The 27,856-nt window shown below is 40.2% G+C and overlaps 1 protein-coding gene across 2 annotated transcripts in view; it reads right to left on the reverse strand.

Moving 5' to 3' along the window:
- Nucleotides 1-14,440, reverse strand: part of PSMB2 (proteasome 20S subunit beta 2) — a 34,088-nt gene extending 19,648 nt beyond the window's left edge. Inside the window, exons 1-3 of one of the 2 annotated variants that reach the window (XM_045859337.1) lie at nucleotides 14,382-14,440; nucleotides 9,233-9,355; nucleotides 7,392-7,462 (exon numbers count right to left, since the gene is read on the reverse strand). In XM_045859337.1, coding sequence (XP_045715293.1) covers nucleotides 7,392-7,462; nucleotides 9,233-9,344 — 183 coding nt within the window. In that variant the 5' untranslated portion in view covers nucleotides 9,345-9,355; nucleotides 14,382-14,440. The other variant, XM_045859336.1, reaches the window with a different exon arrangement.
- Between the last annotated feature and the right edge of the window lie 13,416 nt (nucleotides 14,441-27,856).

The following is a 27,856-nucleotide window of genomic DNA, read 5'->3' on the forward strand; positions in this document are numbered from 1 at the left end:
CATTTGTCTTTCTCTGACTGGCTTATTTCACTTAGCAAAATAATTTCCAGGTCCATTGACGCCGTCACAAAAGGTATGATTTTCTTCTTTTTTACAGCCAAGATTATTCCATGAACTTATTTTTCCATTTTTAACTTATTCAAAAAACATGTTGAGCTTTCATGCCATTTTACCCTTCCTTTTTATTTTCTTAAACTTTTTTTGTGAAATAACCACACACTCATATAAAAATGCATAAAATACCCATGTACAGCTTAATGAACAAAGTGAATATGCCCGTAACCACTTCCCAGGTCAAGAAACAAAACAGTCAGCTCCTTCCCCATCCAACGACTTCACACTGTCCTCTATTTTACGTAACTGTTTTTTGGGGGGGAGAGAATTATGAAAATCTCAGTTTTTAGGATCAGCCCCTAGATTCATATTCCTGCATGATCCTGGGCTCCAGGGCAGATAAAGAGGCACCAAGATGCCAGGACAGATGTGTATTTGTATCAGTGAGTGTGTGTGAGGGCATGCCCACACTGGCCAGGGCACTGATATAAAGCAATCTTAAAAATTGGGGTAAACTGGCACTTCTAATGATAAACATTTTGAAAATATAAACATGTATTTACTAAGCACAGTACTCTGCTGCTCCTGGCTTAAACCAAACCTTGATAGGAAACCATATAATTTTCAAGTCATAAGTTTCAAATTTAGACCAATTACCTACATTGCTCCACCTCCATTATGGGTAAGAAAGATGCTTGAAGTGAAAACTTGGCATTATGGGTTGCACAATCCCAGACACCCAATAGCCTCATTCCATTCAACCAGAACAGGGGTTCTCTCTGCTCACAGCAGGCATCCAACAGGGTAGCACATATATGCTCTCTGAGTGCGAAAGCAACACCTTCTCACATACAACCCCCTGGAGAGAGATGGGGAAGGGGAGGAGGGAGAACTTTACACCTGCAAACTCCTAACTCTATCAGCACTAGGGCTGGGAAAAACAGCACATATTTTTTAAAAAGAAGGAAATAAAAGGTTTCCTAATAAAGCCAGTAACTTTCAGAGAAGAATCTTCTTAAGCCATTTTTTTCTTAGGAGACTAGTAAGTACAATGATTCAACATCTAAGTCTTTGTCTTCCTAGTGGACTTAGTCAAGCCCTAATGACAGTATAAGCAAACTGTTCAAAAGGGCAGCTGTCAGAATTCTTATTCTTCTTGGTATAAAAAAAATTGAAACAATACTATAAGCACAAAATATAGTCATTTTAATTAAGGCACCTCAATTTCAAGGCACACCTGTTCCTGGGCCTTTGGATAATCAAAATGATCCCTAAAAATAAAACAGTATCTTCAGTGGGGCAGACATGACCCACCCCCACTCCTGAGAGACTCCTGTAAGATGTGACCTGGGATGCACATGTGTTTTGCAATACCACTGAATAAACATCTAAATGCAGCCATATGTTTTCAGTTTTTACTTTATGTCCTATTAAGGCCAGGAGACAAAAATTATCAGACATGTAACTTTTGGCCCATTGTGAAAATCCAGTCAGCTGACTAGCAAGCTAACTGTGGTCTGGTGGGAAAGAAAACTGCTCTCCAGGACTAAACAAACTGCTACTTATACTAAATTCCATGAGTTTACAATGAACATCTTGATTTTCCTTTTTCAATTTCCCCATCACCAAAAGTAAGCCAGCTCTGTCTGTCAAGATGCCCAAGCTGTGTGGCAGCAGTGTCAAGGGCTGCCATTTGCTCCAAGGCACTGCCATCTGCGACAGCACAACATTTTCGTCTCCGGAAAATAAACACATCTGCCTTTGCCAGTGTCCTCCCACTGTGCCGCCCATCTGGAGCAGGTGAGCTGGAAGGCAAGCCTGGGCACGGGTGAGACAGGGGCAAGCAGGGGAGATAAGGCCTCAAGGGAGATGGCACATGGAGGAAGAAGGCAGTGCTGTGTCATGTCACATCCTGCTAACCACGTTTGCCAAACAGCATGTGAAATTACCCTTGTTAGTGATACTTAATCACATGTAGCAAACGGCTGGCCATGCTTAGGGGACAAGACCAGCAAAGTCAAGGTTTCACCTGGGCCATCTGTTCATAAAGTCACATGATCTCACTAATACCGATATAAACAGATGATGTCTTTGTGCCAGCCACCAAAGGCAAGAGGACAATAATTAGTGGTCAGAACAGAAGGTTCAAAGCAACAGCATTCTTCTAGGACAGGAGCATACTACACATGGCTATTAACTAAACCAAACACTCAAATTCAGGCCAGAGTTCTGGACAAGTCATGGTCACTTCTGGAAATGACATACTCAAAATTCTTCCCTACTTAAAATTCTTCCCTACATAGTCTTTCCTTTTCACTAAAAAAATAAATTCAGGTCTGATTATAGTCTTAACAGCAGATCTTTAAATCATACTGTTTAGGGGAAGGGGCAGAAAAAAATTAAAAAATTATCCAATCAAATTCTTTCTTTCTCACACAGTTCTCCACTAGCTCGCAGGAGAGCGAGTGCTAACCTACAGCAGGGCCCTTTCAGCTGTGCCACTAGTTCTCAACCTTTAGTGGGAAGGGGACGGCAAAGCCACTCTTTCAAATAAAATCATAAACAGAATCCCAATATATAAAATAGATAAAAGTTGAGCTGATCTATATGAAGCGGAGCTAAAGTTTTGCCGCACTGGCCTCCTTGATGAGTTTCCTGAGGCAGCTTCACGGTATAAAGTTTGAAAACCACTACACCAGGTCGGATATATTTTCCCAACTTATTATTTCTATTGCTTATTTGCTAGGCATTTACAAGTATAACCCTATAAAAAGACAAATTATGAAAGACTCACCAAGCACTTCGGAAAAAGCACTATGAAAATACTTGGGCCAGTGAAGCCCTGGAGATCACACACCACGGAGGCCAGCATTCTGCTCTCACCTGCAATTTTCAACGAGCGTGCCCCACAAGACGCACACGGGTGTGCCGCCAGAATGTTTCCTACATGCAATACCTGACTGACTAGGACTATTTAAAACATGCTATACGTTCTTTGCCCTTAGTTGTCAAATATGAAAATGACAACAGTCAACACAACAACAGCTGTCCAGTATGAATCAAAATTATACCTATTTTCTTGTCAGACTGGCAAAAAATATATTTTTTGGTGTGCCACAGTAATTAGTTCATGTGTGCCATGAGATGAAAAAGGTTGAAAATCGCTGCTCTGAGCCTTGCCACAAATTTGACATTCCCCAAGGATATCAGATTTCACTGGTGCATATCTGTCTCCGCACATGAAAAACAAAAATCTTGGCAGATAGTAACAGAAAATCTGAGGGCATTCAGATGGGCTACACCAAGCGTGCCACATAATTCACGTCAAGCAAGAAACAGCCCCGCTGCTTATCACTCTCCCTCTTCTAGCCCACTAATCAAATCATAAGGACAATTTAAATAAGCCTCATGTAAACTACACCTGTAAGTCACCACAAAATTCTCAAAATAATCCTGTTAAAATCCAAATAGAAGTTTCTAAATGAGGAGTCACTTATTAAATACCTACTATTAAATACTTACTAAATACCTACAAGGAGGTATCATTCACTCATTCCAAATACACTTTATTAAACCAATGGTTAATAATCAGTTCTCATAATTTGCCACATTTGATCACTTCTTCCTTTTTAACAGATCAAAAAAGTGATGCTCAGCAAACATAATTATTCAAGATCATACAAACAGAGCATATCAGAGAAGAGACTGGAACTCTGGTATATTTCCCTTTAAAATCTGTGCTCAGATATTCAAAATTGGGAGTCAAAAGCCTAATAAGCCCCTTTTCCTGCTCTTTGGAGTCCAACCAGGAACAGACCAACTTAAATGTGCACATGCACTTGCATAAAAACTAAACTAACGGCTCTTGATTTCCACCACCAATCTGTCTTTTTTATCTCTTCCTGCTGATCTCATATCTTTAATTATTACATGGAGAAGTAATGTCCATTCATTAGGACACATTAATAAAATTCCCTTCCAGTGTATTAATGCACAATAACATTTTCAGTGGTATATGTGGACTAAATGGATGACATTTATTTGGCAAATTTCTTAAACACCTACAATGGGTACACATTTATACCTTATCTATGTAATACTATATGGAGAGTTTGGCATTTTAACAGAACTGAACACTTCATGCTTCCCCAAATAAATGCAAACTTACTTGTATATTAGTCCAGTAAGTAACATAATATAAAAGAAAGTATAAAAGAGTATAGTATTTGAAGTTAGGCTCTTAACTCAGCTTTTCACATGCTATATATGTGTCTTTGGTATACTTGGACACATAAGAGAAACACTTAACCTCTCTATTAACCAGCCACAGTATCCTTGTAAGAAAAATGGGAATAACATTCATTTTACGGTGTCATAATAACCATTAAATAAGGTCACATATATAACTATCTAGAACAGCACTAAGAGAATGATGATAAAAATGTTCTATACCTTCAATGTCCAGTATGGTAACCATTAGCCACACGTGGCTATTGAGCACTTGAAAAGTGGCTAACATAACTGAGGAAGCAAATTTTTATAGAAACAAAATTTTACCTCTCATTCAAAGTCTAGGAGACCCTTGCCAAGGAACTGAATTTTAAATTTTATTTAATCATTTCAAATTTAAATAACCTCATATGACTAGTGGCTACCATACTGGACTATGTCAATCTAGAACAAGGCCTACCACATAACAGATGATCAATGTTGGTTTATTTATATTTTCCATATTAATCTCAGTAATTTTTTATATCACCCTCTTTATTAGTAGATCCATTCAACTAAAATAGCACAACAAAGAATCTCCCATAGGGAACTAACTTGTAGCTATTAAATTGCTTCTTCTCCCAAACAGCAATAGCAGCATAAAAACAAGTGACTTATTAATTAGTTGTATATGCTATACACTATACTAACAGCTTTGCATGATTACCTCACTTAATCTTTATAATAATTCTATGAAGCAGGTGCTATTATTTTGGAAGCAGGGAAATTAAGCTGAGAATTGGTCCAGAGACACACAACTAGCAAGTGAATGAGGAAAGATTTAAACCCAGGCAATCTAATTCCAGAAAACTGTACAAACTACCATGTTGACTTGCCTTCATCTTAAAGAAGCAGTTTACATAAGATTATGTACTTGCAATAAATAAACATCCTTCCAAATACCGCCACCAAACACAATCCACACACACACTGCTAACTAGAAATCAAACAACTGGAGTTACAGAACCAAAATTATGCATGCTAACCCAAAATAAATCTCATGTCCCAGCTGGTGTGACTGCATAAATGTACCAAATCTAGTGACTTTGCTCTTATCAGGAAGATTAAAAAAGTTTCATCATCTTTCTCCCCAGAACAAAACAACTAAAATGTAAATTCGTATTTTAGAACTAGAAACGTATCCTGATAAAAGAGTGGGGGAGCAGGATGGACACGGAAACACAAGGCAGAGACAGTCAGTATTCACTAGAGTCCCACGTCCCTGTCGACACAGGATATTCATTTGTTAAGACATCAAACAATTCTGCCAGGAGATTAACTGGATTCACTACATTTGCATGAAGCACGTCAACACTCTTGTCTTAATTCTAAAAGAAGCTTAATTCACTTAATGTGCAGCATTTATAAAAAAGTGCAGCATTTATAAAAAAGTATCTATTGTGCCCCAAGCTGGAATTCTTATTCCAGTTCTGCCTGACAAGTCAGGAGTATTTTACACAGAAAGCTACAGCATAATCTTTACTGAATTCCACAGAAACTTATACCTGACCCCTTTTCCTCTCTCTTGAAGGAGTGAACAAGAAAAGGCCACTGACCTTTACCCAGATAAAACAAAGTATGTAAAACTGTCTCCTCTTCCCAATCCATCATGCCTCTATCTTCTCTTTAAATTTCATGATCCTTGCTATTACGCAAGCCCCTTGATCAAAGCTAGCACTGAGAAAAAGATTCTATTTATGGAGAAGTTCTCAGTCCAGTATTATTAGGTACTAGAGAATAAAATGCTTTACAGATCTGTAATAAGTTAACTTAGAAAAAAACTAACACCTGTACATGTTTAGATTTGTCATAACTCAGCTTAAGCAAGTGCAGATGAAGCTAAAACCATAATAAAAAAATACAACCAACACCAATGTTCTAGAAACACTACTGAAAAACCAAGGAGCTGATGTAAGGCAGAACAGTCACGTAATTATGGCACCATCAGTGCAGCCTTGCCTGACGCGCTATGTGACCTGGAGCTAGTCCCTTTGCCACTTGGTGCCTTTCATTCCATATCAGTGATAGAGAATTAACCACTATATATCTCAGTGGAATAGGGAGTAGATTAAATTATTAAGCAAAATGCTTTGGGCAAAAGTCATATGAATGTTAAATATTATGATTTACAAGCATTCATTTTCCTAGCACTCCTGTGGGGTTAGAAGTTATCTTGATTTCACAGATGAGTAAACAGGCATGGGGGAGGGGGAGTAAGATCACATGGTGAAGCTCCATTTACTCAGTCCCTATGGGAAGGGAATACACACCCTTAGCTATCACATGAACTTTCTTGGCACATCCTGCAATCTTTAACACATTCAGTCCCTTATTTAATGTTGCATCTTTTAACATGCTATTGATGGAACAAAGACAGCTCTAAGACAGCCACAAGGCCATAATAAGTGAGGAGGAACAATTCTGCCTGTTTGGGCAAGAAGAGTGGTAGAGCCCTGGCTGGTGTGGCTCAGTGGATTGAGCATTGGCCTGCGAACCAAAGGGTTCAATTCCCAGTCAGGGCACATGCCTGGGTTGCAGGCCAGGTCCCCAGGAGGAGGCTTACAAGAGGCAACCACACACTGATGTTTCTTTCCCTCATCTCTTTCTCCTTCCTTTCCACTCTCTCCAAAAATAAATAAAATCTAAAATAAATAAATAAATAAATAAAGAACAGTCATAGAAAGACACATATAATCTCAAGATGAAATTTCCATTATTATTCTCAAGATTTCACCTCCACTAGCATGGGGATCTTCAACCACAGAAATTAAGAAACACGGTTTGCTAATGAAAACACTCTGAAAGTAATTTTTAAAGGCTATCATGGGCCTTCAGGTCAGTGTGGCCCATCCAAATTCTCTGGGCTACATTTGCTTTCTGGGTTATAATTAGCAACCATGCAGAAAGAGAAAACAAATTCAAAGAAACTAAGTAATGACCAAGTAGTAATGGGAAGGGCTCGGGTAGGCCAAAAAAACGGCAATACTACTACTCATGTATAATGGAATATAAAAGAAGCACAGGAGATTTTTCTGCTCCTACCCAAGGCTGCCTGCTATGTAGCTTACCCGACTCCGAAGACAGTCAGCCAGGTTTCGGCGCGTGAAATTTGCTGCCGCTGTGGGAGACAGTTCATAACCTGGCACAAGAGATAAACAGTCATACTTAAAGGAAAGCAGAAGGAACGACAGAACCCCAAATCATTACACTACTCCTATTCTTACAGCCTACCACCCTTTGTACACTCGAGTGTATATAAAGTACGCAGAACAGCGAGTGCAGTCTTTCTTCTCGTCCCGTTCCCCATCTAACGGTGGTGAGACAGCTGGTAGCACTGATAGTAACTCCTGGCCACAAAATAAAACCAAGGTGAGATTTAACTATTCTATGGTGACATCAAATTAACAGCCTTGCCTAAGCTATTTATTCATCAACAGACTGTGGTTTCCTCCATAGAAGGAAAGAAATACAAATACACAGGTGTTAGAAAAAAAAAAAAACAAGAGGTCTTGAGATGTCAACTGTTCTAGTTTATTTTTAACACATATTGGGGAAAGAGAGGCTGAGAGTTTGAAGAGGCTCAGAGTTACACTTTATAAGATTTTCTTTTACAAAAATTAATTTTATTAAGAACTATAATATGGTTTTTAAAAGTATAAGCCACAGGGGGGGAAATGTTGCTATCACTATCCACAACATTTTTAAAAAGAGTACCTCTAGCAGAAAACCTTTGAAAAAAGCTGTGATGCCAATAAAAGTATAGCCCAGAGGAACGGCATCAGGTGCACACGTACCAGGGCACTCACTCTGGAACTTCACCCCCAGTAAAACGGCACTAGCACCAACAGAGACATGAATGACCGAGAACCCAGCAGATCCACACAGAAAATGCCAGTTTGGAAAGACAGCAGGTGGTGAAGTTATTCCCTACAACATTTTAAACACTAGTGTCACATCAGGTAAGATTTAGATTAAAATTCTAACAAATATTTATTGAACAGCTATGTTTCAGGGTCTCTACTAGGTGATCTCACATGTATCAATGAATTTCATTCTCACAAGCCTATTAGCACATATTAAATTGTAATGGAAGCAGCTCTAGACAAGCAGGAATACTTTCCAATTCTCCACCTAACGTCCTGAACACAATTAAGGATTTGACAGTTATCTTAAAGGCAGAAAAGTCTGATGCCTGACCATCTGCATATAGATTTTTCTTTCCCTTATTTTAGCTTAGTTCTTAAACTTTAATATGCGTAAGAATTACTATGTAAGGTTATGTAAGCAAAACTACACTTGGCAGGTAATTTAAGGAATTTAAAGGGCAATTTTAACCTAATTGTCTTCCTAGACAAGAACCTGCTGGAGAGGCAAGGCAAAGCCCTTTTATGACAGAAAATCTCCTACAATCACAGAGCTTCAAGTTTACAAAGCATTTTCATACACATTATTCATTACTCTTATAATTCCATTGTAGAGATAAGGAAAATAAAAGGCCCAGAGAGGATAAGTGACTTGACACACACACAATAGTAAACCAAGTTTAACTTAGTTTTAACTCTGAGATTTTTTTTTAACTCTGAGATTCAGATATACTTTAGTTCAAATCACATCCTCTGAAATATCTTACTTGAAAAGTCTGATATTACCATGCCCATCTCCAATATGGTGTTAGTTTTCTCTCTCAAGTATCAGTGCTACAATGGTCCTCTTTTCTGAATTGTTATAGAAAATCTTTATGATCAGAAGAGGGATCTAGGTAAGGTTTCAAAAATAGGAAGAATCAAATAAAATTTTGGTGTGTACACCATTTTGGTGTGCTCATGTATAGAACTGACAGTAGAGAGATTCTTTTTCAGTACAAAGTTAAAAACAAACCAACCAAAGCTACATTCTGAGTATTACCCACCATTTCGCATCTTATAAAGTTGCACATTTTTCTGAATATATTCTGCAAACTGGACAGTGTCTCCAGCCTCTCCGACACACAGGAGTAAGATTTTTTCACTCATCTTAAACATCTTGTCATGATCTGCTCAGAGAAAAACACATCAGAAATTACCTTTTCAGAAGTTTACTAATATACAGGCAACCAGAAACATTTATCAATTACTATATTGAATAACTTAACTAATCACTGTTTTTAGAAGACTTTAATGGGCAACAGTATTAATTACTCTTTCCCTCTACATTTTACAACTATCAGCATATTTTATTAATGTTGGTTTCAGATGGAGATCATACATGAAAGCTGACAACTGAAAATACAATGAAAAACAAAGAAACCAAAAGGAACCAAGCCAAAGGCCATTATCTTTAGACTCATGATTAAAAAGTCCTGTAATGTCTCTACAAATACAAATGTTAGTCATTATATTTATACACATTTATATACAGAATCATAAATGAAAAGGACTGGTGCTACAATTGAAATTAAGGAGCCATCTCAAGAAAAAAATAAGCTGAAAATATAAGTCACCTTAAAAAGTAAACCACCTCCATTTCTAAAGCAAAGGGAAAATTAAAATGATTGCCAAAGCAAAAGTTCTAATGAATATTGTAACACTAAGCTATTTAAAAATACCTCAAAATCCCAACACTCTAATCTTATCTAGCTGAACCAGACCAACTCAGATTAGATAGATAAATAAATATTCAGATAGCAATTAGTGCCCCAGGAAGAAAACGCCACAGTCAGCCTGAAGCTTCGGAAAAAGCTTAAATCCCCCTATCTTACTTTCACTTTCACTTTTCATTTTTGAAATAGTGCTAATAATCTTCCCTGGGAGACATGTTTCCTGTTTGAAACCTTCTGAAATGTCGAAATCCCTTAATAGGATTTAAAGAACAAAATGCTACAGTCAAAATACTTTCCAAGTATTTGAGTTGTGGATACCAGTAATATGGCTTAGCCTTTGAACACACACAGGCAGACACACACATGCACGCAGTGCTTGTAGAGTGTCAAATTGACTTGAAACTCCTACACAAACACATCTTCATTTGTTACAGGCTAAGGAGATTTAACGACTGTTTGCAAACTTGTTTAAAAAAGAAAAAAAATGTCACCTATAGTTATAATATCTATGCAAAGAAAAAAGACCAGAGGTGTATTAGATGCCACTGGCACCTAAGTTCTTGCCAGTAGCAAAAGTATGGGCAATTTTTATTTCCTTCGTTTTGCTTATCAGTATGTCCTAAAATGTCTATTCTTAACACGTATCATTATTGTAAGAAAATATTAGTAAGTTTGCATTATTTTCAAAATGAGGAAAAAAGCTGTTCTTATTTTTTTTGGGGGGGACTGCTTGTTTACAAGGAATTTATGTTATATTTAGAAGAAATCTAAAATACTCAAACTGTCCAACTTTGAAATGAACTTAATACATGGCCAAACGTATTTTTTAAACATCTACTGCATGTCCAGTGAGTAGTGAAGGGGGAAATAAAAACAAAAGTGACAGATGCTAGCAGCTCCCTGAGTTGTGCAAGAAACAGCCTATGTAGCTCTAGGGAATTTCTGACCCTTAGAGAACCTACAAGATCCACTTACATGAAAAAAATGGACAACAAAATGAACATCAATGTACAATTCTGTGGAAAGGCAACTGGACCAGAACCCAATCGACCTTAGTTCTAACCTGGGCTCGGCACTCAGAGTTTGGGCAAATGATTTGCCCTCTCTAAGCCCCAGTTTCCAAGTATATAAAATGGTAATACTATCCCTTACAGCTATCTAACTCATAGGCAGGAAAACTGTACATGTACATATTATTAGATTCAGTGTTACACAATATAGTTCAGATTATACATGCTATAGGAATTCAGAGAGAAAAAAAAGACATTCTATGTAGGTTTAAATACTCTGAACAATTCTGTATAGGCCAAGAGACAGGTGTGAAATGTGGCATATAACCAAACTTAAGAATTGGGCCACTTTACTAAGCGAGCAATCTCTGGAGATTATCTTCTGTAAAGTATCAAAATATCTTACAAAATGACAAACCCCCAAAAATGACTGGAAATATCACTAATTTTATACCTGGAGAAAAAGAATCCCAAAAGGTCACTCATTTTCAGCATTCTTGCCTGCCCAAGTTCCTTCACGACATGAACTATAAAAAAAGTCCTAAACCCTGGCTGGCGTAGCTCAGTGGATTGAGCATGGGCTGCAAACCAAAGTGTCGCAGGTTCAATTCCCAGTCACGGTACATACCTGGGTTGCACGCCATGACCCCCAGCAACCACACATTGATGTTTCTCTCTCTTTCTCCCTCCCTTCCCTCTCTCTCTCTCTCTAAAAAAAAAAAAAAAAAAAATCCTCACCCAAGGATATGTTTATTGGTTTAAAAATTTTTTTTTAAAAAGTCTTCATGCAATTCCAAAGCCGCCACCACAAAAATTTTTATACCAGGAAAGACTATAGGGAAAATTAGGCACTGAGTTGACTGCAATTATTTCCAAACATTTTCAAGAACTCAAATTCATTTGTCTTCCACACCACAGTGATCTTCTTTTCTCTGAATACCCTTAGGACTTATTCCTAAAATCATCAATTTAAAAACTAACCTAATACTTACTAGTGACACTGCTTTCAACAAACTAAATGATCTTGCAGTATTTATTTCCTTGTTTTCTTAATGTCTTAGACCACTCTGTGGATCCTATCTAATACAGTGCATCCCCTGTAACACCTAGGAGTACTGTGCACATAAGCAGAGTTCAAGCACATTCTACCTTCCAAAGTGATTTAACATACACGAAGTTCAAAAACTTGCCTAAGACCGCGAGTGGCAGAACCCAGTTGAACCGATGTAGTCTGGCCTCTAAAGGTGCTGACTTAGTTACTGCTCTACTTAAGCACTATTGCATGCTAAATCACTTACATACCAAAGGTCTTAGCAGTCAAAATGATGAACAGATCTACTCTCAAAACAAATTTACTCCTTTGGAAAAGCATGGTTTACAAACAGAACTTCAAACTAATTATGCACTTTCATAGAGTAATTTGACTTGAGGAACAACGCATAACATAGATGTTTAACAAACCACTTTCAGGTCTCTCCTTCTTCACAGGGAATAAAAACCAAGCAGAGTCCCTCAGAGTTCTCTCCATATTCCCAAGTGATGACAGCCTGACAATCAGACGCCTGTCACTTACAAAAGCAGTGGTGGACACCTCTTTCCCTTTGTTCACATACTACAGGAAATCCCAGATTTAATAATTTTTCTTTCTTTAAGCCCAGGAGAAACTATTATCTGTTCTCCTCAAAGTTCTCCCTAACCTCTATAACCAGAGAGAATCTCTTCTTCCTCTGGATTACCTAAAAACAATCTCTCCTATCTCTGCACTACCTCAGAAGTTTGACTCTATTTTTCTTATGGAGCATACTTGTCTTGTGCTACAATTACGTGTACACATATCTGAGTTTTTTGTTAAACTGTAACTTATTTTTTTTAAGATTTTATTTATTTATTTTTACAGAGTGGGGAGAGAGGGAGAAAGAGAGAGAGAGAAACATCAATGTGTGATTGCCTCTCTCGAACCCCCTACTGGGGGCCTGACCTGACCTGGCCCACAACCCAGACATGTGCCCTGACTGGGAATAAAACCAGAACCTTTTTGTTCGCAGTCTAGCACTAATCCACTGAGTCACACCAGCCAGAGCTAAACCATAACTTCTTTTAAGACGTGGGCCACATTCCTCTTTGTATCCCTTCAGTACCTAGCACTGTAAAGGGCACATAGGTGGCCAAAATCTGTCAAGTGAACATTAAATCACCTGAACCAAGGCATAATACTTTTCAACAGTAACATGCCTATGGTCAGGCAGGACTGCAGGGGGCCAGTATATACAGTAGTTATGGGCAAAAGATACGGGGTCAAACTGCATAGGTTCAACTGGGTTGTGCCACCTATAGTTGTAGGCAAGTTTTTCAACCTCTGTGCCTCAAAACTAACGTTTGTAAGGTGATGATATAATAGTGCTTATCTCAGAGCAACAGGGTGGGGGGCGATTGGGACAACTGTAACTAAACAATTTTTTTAAAAGTTTAAATGGATTAATGTAAATTGGTTAAAATCACACACAATACATAAGTGCTTGGTATTATTACATAAGTATTTCTAACTGTGGTAAGCATTTGCACAAAACTTTTTTACTAATCCTCCCAACAAGCTTGGGATTTAACCGTTTTTAGACAATTTTTATGAGTTTATTTGAGCCAGACTGACCGCAATTGCCAGGAAGCAAGATTTCAAAGGCACCCAGATGTATCATGAGGAAATCGGGGCACTGTGAAATAACTTACACAAAGTCATAAAGCAAATTAAGTGACAGGGCTCTAGCTTCTAAACTCCTCCAACTACCTAAATATAAGAAAAATGCGACAGCCAATGCCCTGGAGAACTGGAAACGGGATCAGAGCTGAGACAAAGGAGGACACAGGCAGGGGAAGGGGAATGCCAACTCTAGTTCCACAGTCTCCCTCTCCCCAGGATCCCACCTTATGCTGCCAGCAAACTAACCTCGTTAGTAGCGAGCGACATCAGGAAATTCATCAGATATTCTGGGTCTAGGGAGCATGGCGCTTGGCAAGTGCTTAACCACTTAAAAACTGAAATCCCTTCGGCAACTCTCGCCTAGAACGCGTTTAGCCAAGGCCAGGGCAGAGCACTGACCCAGGAGGCCAGGGAGGACCGAACGTTAAGCCCCCAGGCTTGCCTGCCAGTCTCCTAATTCTAAAAAGTAAAGCAAGTGCAGATCAGGGCAGGCTTGGTTTCACCTTCCGGACCTCCCAGGTATTCACCCATGTCCCCACGAAGTTTCTACCGGCTGTCCCTACACCCAGGCCGGGAAGGGCCACCCCAGCTTCCTCACCGTCCTTCATCTGGACAATACTGGTAGCAGCCACCCTGTCGGAGGCGACAAGGACAAAGTCAGGGCCCTGGATGCCGATGAGGTACTCCATGCTGGCGGGAGGCCGGCTGCTGCAGGCTCGACAGGGCGCGGAACTCCCCGGCTTCACTACCCCACCAGTGAGACAGCACTACCTACCGCAGTTTAGCTCTACGCAGGCCGCGCGACTGTCCCGGCCACCGGCGCTCCCGGATGACGTAAACTGTCGCGAGACTTTGGAAAGTGGGCGTGGGGTTGGGCTGTTAAAAGTCTGCACTCGCTTCCTGGCATGTCGTCAGGGACGTCGCAATGCCAGTTCTGAAAGGGTTGGCTTGTTATATGATGCCCAGTTCCTTCTTTCCTTCCTTTCTTTTTTTTTTTTTTAACATTTTATTTATTTACTTTTAGAGAGGGGAAGGGAGGGAGAAGGAGAGGGAGAGAAACATCAATGTGAGGTTGTCTCTCGCGTACCCTTCACGGGGGACCTACTTAGCTTTCAACCCAGGCATGCTCCCGGACTTGGAATCAAACCCGCGACCCCTTGGCTCGCAGGCTGGCACCCAATCCACTGAGCCACACCAGCCAGGGCAATGCTCAGTTTATCTATGAATCTAGCGCTTAAAACTCTCTTGAAGATGAAATCACGTGCTATATGTAAAATGCTGAGCACGTGTGAATGCCAAAAAGGCGTGTGATCCTAGTGGCTGTTGCTCGTTGAAGTATCTCCCCAAACCTCTTCCCTAGGGATTGGAGAAAAAGAAACTTGATGGGAGACCTGTTAAATTGTTTCACAAAAATAAAATATGATTGAGTCAAATCATAAAAACGGTGGAGGATAAAGTATAATTTGATAATCTTTGGAAAGATTATGTGTTTCTAAGCATGACAGGGAACCCCAAAACAGGAAAAGATAGGAGGAAAGTATTATAATGTTCAAACGTAGGTATAAATTGAGAAGGTGTTTCAATATATAAAATAGTTCATAACTGTAACTTAAAAGGTATTCTTACAAATCAATGGAGGAAAGATAACACAATTTTTACATCGCAATTCGCAAAAGAAGCAACACAAGTAGCCAAGAAATGAAAAGATCTGCAACCTCAATGGTAAATAAGAATATGAGAAATAAGAAACACTGAGGAATTATAAATTATTGGTAAGATTATAAAGACTTTTTATAGAGGACAATTGGATATCTGTTAAAATATAAATGTACATAACTTTTTATATGTGGCCTAAACAAATGTATGCAGAAACACCCAAATATTTATATGCAGAGATATTCATTGCATTGCAGTACAGCAACAGCAAAAAAAGGGGGATAGGGACGAAATGAAATGTCCATAAGTGAATAAACTGTGTTTTAAATGATTTTATTTATTTATTTTTAGACAGAAGAGATGGAGAAAGAGAAACATCAATGTGTGGTTGTCTCTCTGGCGCCCCCTACTGGGGACCTGGCCCACAACCTAGGCATGTGCCCTGACTGGGAATCAAACGATCCTTTGGTTCACAGGCCAGCACTCAATCCATTAAACCACACCGGCCTGAGCTGAAGAAATTGTTATATAAACTGCACATTCATGCAGTGGAATATTATGCAGCTATTAAAAGAGTAAAATCAATCTAAGCCTACCTATATATTCCATGTAGTCCAGATATATTAAGTAAAAATGAAAATGCATTCCTTTGTGTAGCACGATGCCATTTTTAAAACCCCATGTATATATGATTATTAATGGGAAAGATATATTTACAGATGTTCCAACCTCAAATTATATGCAGTTGTTACCTCTGGTAATAGTGATTAAAAGGGAGGGCTTTCACTTTTTCTCTTATACACATCTGTATCATGTGAATGTTTTACAATGCTCATGAATTACTCATTTTTTTAAAATAAGAAAATGCACAGCCATGTCTTTATATCTGGCAGCCATTCTGGAAAAAGCTGAAATATTCCATGATTAGTTTCTGACATCCACAATTCAGTACTAGCCCTACTGGCTTCCAACACAGTTGCAATTATATCTCAAATGCAACTGTGCAATTCATTTGCTCCTGCAGAAATCTGCAGTTCTTACTCTATTCTGAATGTTTCTTCCAGCTCTCTGCCCATGAAGGAACATAGACCCTGAGGAGTGTGGGATAGCCCATCTATTACAGGATGGATGCCAGGGGCAAGGAGGTCATTAAGTCAACCATCCCACTATGAACACAGATGCATCCATCATCTTAGAAATCCTTTTCTTAAACACCACTGGGAAAGAAGTCCCTCAAGCCTGCCTCTCCCTCTCTCCCTCCCTCTGTCTCTCTCTCTCTCTCTCTCCCCCGCCTCCTCTTTCTCTGCCATTGTGTGTATGTTTTTTTAATTACAAATAGTATATATTTATACTATGCACACACCCACATGAATAACACAGAAGTGAAGAGTTAAATATCTCTCCTTCCACCAAAGGTAACTACCCACAAGATGTCTCGATCCTTCCAGACTTTTTTCCCTTCATACATATCAATATTCATTCATTCACAAAAGCTGCAGAATTCTGAATTGGAAGATCCACAATCTTTTTTTAAAAGGACCTGACAATCTTTTAAGCTGGTTCTTCTCTCTTCTTCTTTAGGATTTTTTTTTAAATCCCCTCTAGCCAAGTCACACCAGAGATTATCTTAACTTCTTGTTAATAAAGAAGAAAATGGGTTTTCAAGACCCAACTTGTATTATCTCACTAGGAGTCAAAGAGAATTCCTTTTCCACCTAAAGCCTTAAAATAATTTAGTTTCAGAATTTAAAAAATATATCTGTGGAGGGTCCAGTAACAGCATGATACAGCCAACTTTTCCTGTAAAGGGCCATATTTTTGGCTTTTCGGGCCATGCAGCATCTGTGACAACTACTCAATGATGCCATTGTAGTGAAAAAGCAATCGTGTCCAATACGTAAATGGGTGACCACTGCTACATTCTCATAGAACAACAGCAGGTGAGGGAGAAAGGGAAAGCTGGATTTCGCCCAAGGGCAATAGTTTGCTGACCCCTGATGTAGGAAGAGTCCTGCAAATCAACACTTAACTCTGGCTCCAGCTCTACCTTTTCCAACCTTAGTGTAAAATTCATGAAGCCCCAACTTCCTTATCTACAAAAGGGACTTTCAGAAGAGAGATTTCCTTTGTATTTCTCTTGGTTGGTTTTGTGAGTATAAGGAACCATATCCTAATCCCTCATGAGCCCTGGGGAGTTTGAAAGGATCTTAAAGAAGAATGATTGTAGTATATCTAAGGAACATGGCTATAGTATGGGAGGCAACCAACTTCACCAAGACTCCCAAGCTCAAGGTTGATATGGAAGCATCAGCACAGCCCACACTCACAAGACCCCATGAGCTTAGACAGTATGGTTGAGACAGTGTTAAACTGGAGATCAGAAGCTCACCCCTAAATATTCAAGAATGTTAATGCATTGCATACAGTTGATGCCTTGCCCATATCCCTTTTACATACCTATAATAGCTGCTATAAATATTGGTCAGTAACTCATAACTGTTTCTTTCATCAAAGAATTTCTCTCAACCACATGGGAGGCATCCTTGCCTGGGAGGCTATGTACCTATACCAAGCCCCAGCCAATAACTGGTTGACAAAGGGTAAAAGGTCAATTCCCTTAACTTAAAATGGGATAGTTTGTCTTCCAGAGTTTTCCCATGGATCAGCCTAAAGCTAGTCTCCCTCCAAGATCACACAGTGTGCATTTAATAAATGATATTATTGTTGTTATTATTACTAACAGTTGTGCAAAGGGCCAATCAATGGCCAGTTAGAACTGTCCATCAGAGCCACACACCACTGTGGAAGGTAGATGTAGCAGGGCTGTACCAGAAGGAAGTTCAGTACAGGAGAGGTTGAACCAGAGGGGCATTCGGCCAGTCAGAACACTGGGTACCAAAACAAAATGTAGAAGAGGGAAGGCAGCCAGGCCATCACACCTCAAATGGAGAGTCAGGAAGGGAAATAAGCCAAGGGATGGGTGAGATTCAAATACAAATGGGTGAACCGTGCTCATTTGAAATGAACACCCTGAAAGGCAGTGTCCTTCCTGCCCCAAGGTACCTGAGGTGATAGAAGCAGAAGTAGAGAAAAAGAGCCAGGACAGATAATAACCTTCTCAAAATTCAGTTTTTCTCCCTTGCTTCTCGACTACTAATCTAGGAAAAAGAAGTTTGGCTTTTAGTTAGAAGGCTTGAGAAAGGAGCCAACCTTGGGGAAGAGGTTAAATTGAAACTGGAACTTAGAAATTAGGCAAACTCTGTGGCTGGGTCTTGCACTCCAGCCTTTAGTTGCTCCATCTGGAAAGGAAAAATTCCCCCTGGAAAATCTCCCTTTCTCCCACCCCCATCATCCCTGGGATGTATGGTTGGCCTAAAACACAAACACCAAGGCTGGCTGGTGCTCTCAGCAGCAAGTTCTAACATCCCAGAGACTGTCAAACAAAAGACACCTTCCTGCTCCTTACCTTACCCTCAGGGCCCAGAACTGTCACATCTGCTGATGGCCAAAAACACAACTCTGCCTGTAGGTCCCACTGCAGCTGACTCAGCCCCAGTAGAACTGAAGTGGTCCATGATCAGAGATCTGTTGCTGCCTTGTGCCATCTGAAACTGGCTGCACCAAGCACATCACTGGCAAACAATTGCTATTTACCATCTGTAATTGTCTTAACCTCTTTCCCAGTGGCAGGGAAATGGACCTCATGACTTTTAGAGAGTTCCATGGTCCAAGAATCCTATTATGATTTAAGATGGTGATTCTGGGGTCCTTTAGGAAAAGTCATGGTGGACTTAGGAGGGTTCTACACAAACATCAGAAGTATCATTTGTGCCATCTGACTTCTGGTTCTCAAGATCACACAGAACCAAGAAACCTGGTGCACCTCCTTCCAATGACTGGGACCAGAAGGATTTCAGGACCATGTTAAGCCCTGCCTGATCAGTCTCCCTCCAATTCTCACCCCAAATCCAACTTCCACCTGAAACCCGCCCTTAATTACCCCATTACCTATTCAGGGTTTGGTTAAAAAAAAAAAGCTGTTGAGTCCTCTTGACTAGGGCCCTTTGATCTGGTGGTTGCTGCTCCATAGCATTCCTGCACTATATTCCCACTCTCTGATCCCCCTACAGACAGAAGTGAAACACCAGTGTGTCCTGACTGAACCACCAGAACTGATGTTGAACTGCTGAGACTCCAGGCTGAAAGCCCATCCTCAGCCTGGCCCTCCTTGCTGCTCATCCTCTAAAAGCATTTGCTTCCCTGATGCTTTTCCTGCCATGAGGAAGTGCGGCGGGCCAGCTTTCTGCTGGCACCTGCCACACTGTAGCATAACACCAACACTAATAGCAGAAATAATCACAGTGACAACGACGGCTTGGTCTACATACAGAAGGTACTTGTCATCTCTCCAGGAGTCTCCTGGCCTGGGGCTCAACTGTGATGATGTATCTGGCCCCTGGCCCACACTGTCTCAGTTGCACAGCAGATTCATCTGCATGGTTACATTATCATTACTGTCATCACCATTCTTGATAACTATTTATTTAATTCTGCAAAACACAATTACTGTGGAAAAAGTGCATGACAGGTTCTGTGCAAGATTCTGAAGGAGTTACAAAGTTGAACACCTTCAAGGAGTAGTCCACAGGCAGAGAGAGAGAGAGCAGCAAATAGTTCTAAAACAAGATTTTACAGACTGTTGTAGATGGATAGATTCCCAATGCTTATAAAACGATGAGCTATAGTGAATGCTCAACTAATATGTTTTTATGAATAATGAATGAATGAATGAATGAACAAAAAGTATGGGGTCTGAGACTGAGAAAAAGAGTAACTATGTGGGAAAGACATCAAGGAAGCTTCCAGAGGAGGTGACACATTTGAGCTGAATTCCAAAACCTGAAAAGGCAGCAGTGTATACTGGCCAAGAGCATGGAGTCTGGTTCCAGAGTGCCTGGGTTTGAATATCAACTCTGTGTGGTTTTGGTCATGTTACTTAATTTCTTGATACCTCAGTTCCCCCATCTATAAAATGGGTTAATAGTTCTTCCCTTATGGGGTTGTTGTAGAGATCATAAGCATTATTATTTGTAAAATGCTTAGAATATAGCACTAGCACTATATACACAATAACACATAGTACCACCTAAATGTTTGATAAATAAAAACAACTGGCTGAGAACTCATCAGGCTGACAAGATGGAAAAGTAACTGTGAAGAAGAGCACTCCATACAATGGGGTGATATCGAGGTTTCCAATACCATGGCATCCTCGAGGAATGGAGGGAAGGTAGTGGGGAGCAGGGGTTTGCCAGGGCATCTTGGGTATCAGGCTAAGGAGCTGGTGACCCATTACTTTTTTACAAGAAACTTTTGATTTTGAAATAATTTTAGATTTACAGAAAAATTGCAAAGTAATGCTAAGAGTTCTGAGATATCCTTCATACAATCTCCCCTAGTGGTAACATTTTAAAGGGAGCTATGGTTCTTAAAGCAAGAGCATGACATAGTCAGGAACATGTTTTAGCAAAGCTGTTGCAGCCATTGTGAGGTGGGAGAATTAAAGGGAGAGAGGGGGCTGTTAACATCATCCAGTGGGAAATGGTGCAATCAGGAGAGGAGCTGATAGGAGGGCACAGATGTGAGAAAACTCTTGTACCAGAGTAGCTGACTATGAATGCTCTGGAAAAGAAAGAGCCAAGAGAATAGTCAGGAGATACAGGCCCTGGGCCGGGTGGCCCTCTGTTTGAGGCATTTGCCAAGCAGCTATCCATATGAGTGACCTGCTAGGAATCTCCCTGGAGAGTTCAGCAGGGTGGCAGGCCTATGGTGTTCAGATGGCTGTGCAAAGCCCAAGGTGGGACAGGCAGTGGCCAGGGTTCTTTTCCAGTACCTTGGGTCCAAGTTCTGTGCATTGCTCTAGCTCCAAAGGTAGCTGCTGAAGCTTTTTATTCTTTTTTTAATCCCCATCCAAAGACATGTTCATTGATTTCAGAGAGAGAAAAAAAGAAGGAGGAGGAAGAGGAGAAAAAGAAGGAAAAGAAAGAGAGAGAGAGAGAGAGAGAGAGAGAAACATTGATGTGAAAAACATCCATCAGTTGCCTTCTATACGCACCCCTCCCAGGGATTGAACCCACAACCTAGGTATGTATCCTGACCAGGAATTATATCTGCAACTTTTTGGTGTGCTGGATGATGCTCCAACCAACTGAGCCCCTCAGCTAGGGCAAGGATTTTTATTCTTAGTGACTGTTAAGATGTGGCCCTCCTCACCTGGGGAAATGGACCCCAATGAGACCGAGCAACTGATACAGATTCATACCTGACTTAGGAAGCTATTCTTGGCACCAGGCAGACTGGGTTCAAGTTTCAGCTCTACCCTCAACAACTGTGTAACCTTGAGCAGGTTACTTAATTTCATTGTGCTTCAATTTTCTAATCTGTAAAACAGAGATAATAATAGTCTGCCTCATAAGAATGATGTAGTAATTAAACATTAATAGATAAAGAGAGTGTATAACATCTCCTAAGATATATCAAGTCTTATTTATGTGTTTAAATTGTTTGATTAATGTGTTTAAATCAAATGTGTTTTAATTATTTAATACTACTATTATGTCCACTTTATACATGAGAAGAAGCCAGCCCAACAGAACGCAAACCTCATATAGCAGAGACTTTGTTTGTATTGCTCCTTTGGATCCTTGTACAGAATATGGTACCTGGGACATAGTATTAGTTGATATTTACTGAGTGTTTTTTGAATGAATGAATGAATGAATGAGTGTTATTCTACCTCAAGGATATGGGCTGTATGTATATGCTAATTCAGAAACACTTTGAAAGGTCTGTCCCATCACCAAACAGCTTCTAATTCAGTGTTTGGTAATTGTCCCACTTAACATGTCAATATTAACACTAGGTGTTTTGTTTTTAAAAAATGTTAAAGTAGCAGTTCTGCACTTGAGGTCTGTTCTAGGTAGATGGTTATTTGGCAGCAAGGACCAGAAATGCACCCAAGCCACTTTGATAAAAGATCGTTATATTGGAAGGACACAGGAGAATCTCACGGAACCCCACTCAACAAGTACAGTCAGTATGTTCGGGAACTGGAAAATCATCAGGCAGCAGCTTCCCCCACTGCTGCCTCTTAGGGCCCCATTTTTTCCCTCTACATTTTTCTGCATGACTGCTCCACTTTCCTCTCACCACACTGGCTTCCTCTGTTCACACATGCACTATTCATACACTGTCATCGCTGCCCGGATGCACACGAAGTTAGAAAATGTCTGACTGGGCTTAAGACAAATGTTCCCTACCTCTGCCTAATCATCTGTGACCAGGGGGAGGACTGAGGGATACAGGGGACTCCTCTTTTTGGAAGAGGGTATCCTTTGGAAGAATAGGAAGGGCATCTCTAGAACATGGTCCCCTTTCCCAAAATTAAACAAAACTGATGAGTACAAGTATCTGTCAACATGGGCAAAATTTTATTTTTCAAAGTAGGAAATAAGCCCAGAAATTTACCCAAGGCCCTAGAAACACCCTTTTCCCAGGCACTGCACCTAGCTTGACAGAGCCCAGCTCCTGCCTGCCTGACTTCTGCTGCTTCCAAACTCAGTTTTCAGAACCCAGAGGCCTTCATCAAAAAGTCTGATCATGTCAGAAAAACAAGGACTCAAATTGTTTTGGCTACTTACTATAACGAGAGAGAGGAGAAAATCTCTCCTAGGCCCATGTCAACAGAACTTCCCTCCCAGAATTGTCAGACCTCAAGGATAGGGTTTGAGGTAAAAGGGGAGGTCCAGGTTTGGAAAAAGAACTCATTCTTCTAGGAGCAGTGGTCTCTGCTTTATGTTAACTATATTCTGCATCATTTCTGAGCTTTACATTTCCTAGGTATAATTGGAATCCTCGTAGAGACCCTGAACAGCTGAAATTTTTATCCCCATTACACAAATGATAAAATAGAGGTTAGAAGAGATGGCGTGCCTTGTCCAAGTTCACAAAGCTATATGCTGATCTGAGACTGGAACCCAGCCCAGACTTCCACTGTACTGCTGTGCCTGGCAATGGTTTGGGAAGCAAGATTGTATCTGGGGAGAATATAGAGAAGGCCAGAGCTTGCAGGTGGCTGGAGGTGCAGAGTTAACCAGCTTCTCAGCCTCTCGAAGAGGAGAGTGGTTTGGGACTATAGGAAATGAGGAATCGATCTGCCATTTCATGTGAAAATAGACTGTAGCCCCAGCCTGCGCGTGCCAATGGAGCTGATTAGCACTTGCCACAAGTCTCCAGCCATCGATTGGTAGGTGAGAATCATTCTGGGAGCAGCAGGGAGCCAGTCCTCTCCCACCCCCATCCCCACCAGCTTCCTTCCTCCACAGAGGTTTTCTCCCCTTCCCTACTGGATGAAGTCTCCAAACCTCCTCCAACTTCCAGGCCCGATGGACCTCAAAACTCCTCTAGCTGCTCCTGACCAAGAGAGGAGGGTATAGTGGGTACCTTCATTCAACCATGCTAGGTGCAGGTGGTAGAGGAAATATGGCCTCGCCAAGAGGCACTGCCTGCTTGCAGGGTCCATTGTGACTAAGTAGATACAAGGTTTAGCTTGGAGCTTATAGCATTCAATGAAAAAAAAAAAAGAGCTCTGCCCTATTTTGCCTATGTGACATTTGGCAAATCATTTGCCCCTCTGGGCTCCGGTTTCCTTATGTGTATGTGTGATGGTTAATTTTACATGTCAACTTGACAGGGCTAATGGATACCCAGATATCTGGTAAAACATATCTGCATGTATCTGTAAGGGTGTTTCAGGAAGAGATTAGCACATAAATCAGTAGACTGAGTAAAGATGATCCACCTTCACCAGTGTGGGTGGGCATCACTCAATCTGTTGATGGGTCCAAATAGAACAAAAGGCAGAGGAAGGGTGAGTTCCCCCTCTCTCTTCTTGAGCTGGGACATTCATTTTTCTCCTTCTCTAGGACTTCAGAGCTTCTTGTTCTCAGGTCTTCAGACTCAGGCTGAATTACACCACCAGTTTCCTGGTTCTCTAGTTTGCAGATGGCATGTTGTGGTACTTCTCAGCCTCCAAAACCACATGAGCCAATTACTATAAAAAGCCTCCTCTTATGTATGTCTCTATATATATCCTATTGGTTCTGTTCTCTGGAGAAACCTGATTAATACACATGGAATTAAAAATAGTGTTCTCACTGGATTGTTTGGATTAAATAAGGAAGCATGTGTAAAAGTATTTTTGCAGTCCCTGGCACACAGTAAGAACTAAAAATGTTAGTTGGAAATTGACTCTCCACTCTCCTCAAGAGGAACCCAAACTCTGGGGAGCCTTCCTAGTTTGATCCCACTTCTATTTATCTTTTATTCTTTGAGTGTCAAGTGCAAGTGACAGCAAGAGCCACTGAGGCTCTTGCTGACTTGGAGAAGTTCTGCTTCCAAGGAAGCTCAGCCCCAGTATTCGATTGCCTTTGGGAGAGTGAAATGTCCATTTTCAGCAAGGGAACAAGACAGGTTCAGATTCATCAAACCCACAAGGTTCATCTGGACTTAGAGTTTCTTTCCTAAGCTTGTCACATGGTATCTGAGATGCCCTAGGCATTCTTGTGCCTGTCCAGCTGCGATCTCTTCCATTACCCATATTATACATAGTCTTCATAGTCATGGCAGGATTCCTCAGTTAGTTTTTTCTCTTAAGTTGGACACTGTGAGACCATCTGATGTTACAGCCAAATGAGAGAGCCTTCCTGAGTTCCCCAATCTGGACAGTGTGACTAAAAGTTATAAACTGACAGCGACCCTAGCAGGGCTTTAGTGGTAGAGGATTGTTGTCAGGACCATGGACAGAGTCCACAGGGTACCCCTTGCGCGGGTTGAGGCTGCGTTCATTGGCCCTGACTCCCTGCTGAAGCAGTGAGTAGGGGCTCAGAGTCAGCACCATGGACAGACACCACAGTCTGTCTTAGTTTTCTTTAAGACCCTGGATTAGTCAAGATTCTTCTGACTAGAAGACATGAAAACCTACTTTAAACTAGCCTAACCTACTCTTTGGATGAACCAGAGGAGTGAGATGGGGCCTTTGGTGGTACTGAATGCCAAGACTTGGTGAAATGAGCAATGGGAATTTGTAGGTGCATCCCCTTTACCTAAAAGCAAGATGTGATTTCTTTATGAAATGTAGGGCCATTCAAGTTACCTATCTCTTTTGAGCAACTCGAGGAAATTGTATTTTTATCCAAGTTATCAAATTTATTGGTGTAAAGTTGTTCATGGTATTCCCTTAGTATTCTTTTAATTTTTGCAGAATCTGTAGTTATAATCCCTCTCTGGTTCCTGATATTGATATTGGTAATGTGTATCTTCTCTCTCTATTTTTTTCTGATCCGTCTGACTGGAGGTTTATAAACTTCATTGATTTTTTAGTATTACTGCCACTGCCTCCATTATGCCAGTTTAGAAAATGATCATTTCATTGTGGCAGCCTCCTAGGAGAATGCCACAGCCTCCCACTCCAGTATACTCTGCATTCTCTGCCACATGAAGCATTCTATGTTTCATATGAAGACTCTCAGTGCTCTACCTTGCTTTTGAATAATTTCCAGTTCCTTTCACCTTACATTGAAGGTGCTCTCCCACCATCTGACAAGCATGCACATTTCTAAGTCATCACCCACTCCTCCTCTGCACAAATCTTTTCCAGGCAAGCAGGTCCATTTGTTATTCCTATTAAATCGAGGTGAGTTCTCAGCTCTGTGCTTCTACTTCAGCTGTCAGCTGCTGAGGGAAAAAGATCAGACTTGCATCCAAATGGCCTCACTTTCTTTATCGGAAAAATGGAGTGGTAATGCTTAACTTTCAAAATAATTTTTAATACATTCAGCAAGCACTTGCAGGAGTATGCCCTGAGTTTACCTGCATACTTGTGTGCACGTGTGTGCACATGTGCATATGCCCAGTGAGAAGCAATGCTGATGTCCCAGCATGAAGGAATGCACCCAGAAGATGTATACGAAGAATAATAACAGATAGCATTTATTGAGTGCTTACTATGTTTGTTGACTAACTACTATACTAGGCTTCAGCGATATGATGGTGAGCAGACAGAAAAACTCCCTGCCTTCTTGGAGTTTACATTTAATTTCTACATTCTAATCCCACATTTAACCTTCTGGAAATCTAATTATAGGCTGCACTCTTTTTTTAATTTTAAAAATTTAAATTTTGGTGACATGCATATAACATAAAATTTACCATATTAACCAATTTTAAACTATTTATTTTTAGTATGCAGTTTAGTAGTATTCACATTGTTAGTAACCATCACTACCGTCCATCCCTAGAACTCTTTTCATCCTGCAAAACTAAAATTCAGTCCCCATTAAACAATAAGACCCCATTCTCCCCTTCCCCCAGCCCCTGGCAGCCACCATTTTCCTTTCTGTCTCTCCAATCTGACTACTCCAGCACCTCATACAAATGGAATTATACAAGTGGAATTTGTTTGTTTTGTTCCTGGCTTATTTCACTCGGGATAATGTCTTCAAGGTTCATCCATGTTGCAGCATTGTCTGAATTTTCTTCTTTTTGAAAGGCTGAATAATATCCCATTTCTATTTCTTTTCTATAAGCAAATTAATACACATATCTGGTTTTAAAAAGCCAACTAGTGCTATAAGTTTTGTCACAAAAGACAATAGTCTATACCCCATCCCCAAGTCTCACTTCCTATGGCAACTGCTTATCATTTTAGCTGTGTCTGCTGGTATTTACCTCTGAATAATATGCCTTTATGCTAGTTCTTAATCTATTATGAAATGTGATAATTTAATATTCTATGGCACTCCATCCCCAGACATCCCCCCCTGCATCCTTCTGTTGTAATTGTATCACAATTTTTGATTAAATTGATATTTATCTTTTACTGTTATTGATTTTGCACACATGGTCACTGCTGAAACTAATATTGTATTTAATTTCTTTTTTTAAAGATTTTATTTATTCCGCCCTGGCTGGCATAGCTCAGTGGATTGAGCATGGGCTGTGAACCAAATTGTCACAGGTTTGATTCCCAGTCAGGGTACATGCCTGGGTTGCAGGCCATGACCCCCAGCAACCCCACATTGATGTTTCTCTCTCTCTCTCTCTCTCTCTCTCTCTATCTCCCTCCCTTCCCTCTCTAAAAATAAATAAATAAAAATCTTTAAAAAAAGTTTGAAGTTAAAAAAAATATTTTATTTAATCTTTTTATTTATTTTAATTTATTTAATTTATTTTATTTATTTATTTTATTTATTTATTTATTTTAATTTATTTAATTTATTTTATTTATTTTATTTATTTTAATTTATTTAATTTTTTTTTATAGAGACAGGGGAAGGGAGGGAGAAATATCAATGTGTGGTTGCCTCTTGCATGCTCCCAACTGGGGACCTGGCCCGCAACCCAGGTATTTACACTGGCTGAGAATAGAACCAGCAACCCTTTGGTTTGTAGACCAGTGCTCAATCCACTGAGCCACACCAGCCAGGGCTAATTCTTCCTTTTGAAGGCACACATCCTCTAGTAAGTTCCTGAGAA

The sequence above is a fragment of the Phyllostomus hastatus genome, unplaced genomic scaffold (assembly GCF_019186645.2).
Source record: "Phyllostomus hastatus isolate PE091 unplaced genomic scaffold, TTU_PhHast_1.1 phas_scaffold_182, whole genome shotgun sequence".
Lineage (NCBI taxonomy): Eukaryota > Metazoa > Chordata > Mammalia > Chiroptera > Phyllostomidae > Phyllostomus > Phyllostomus hastatus.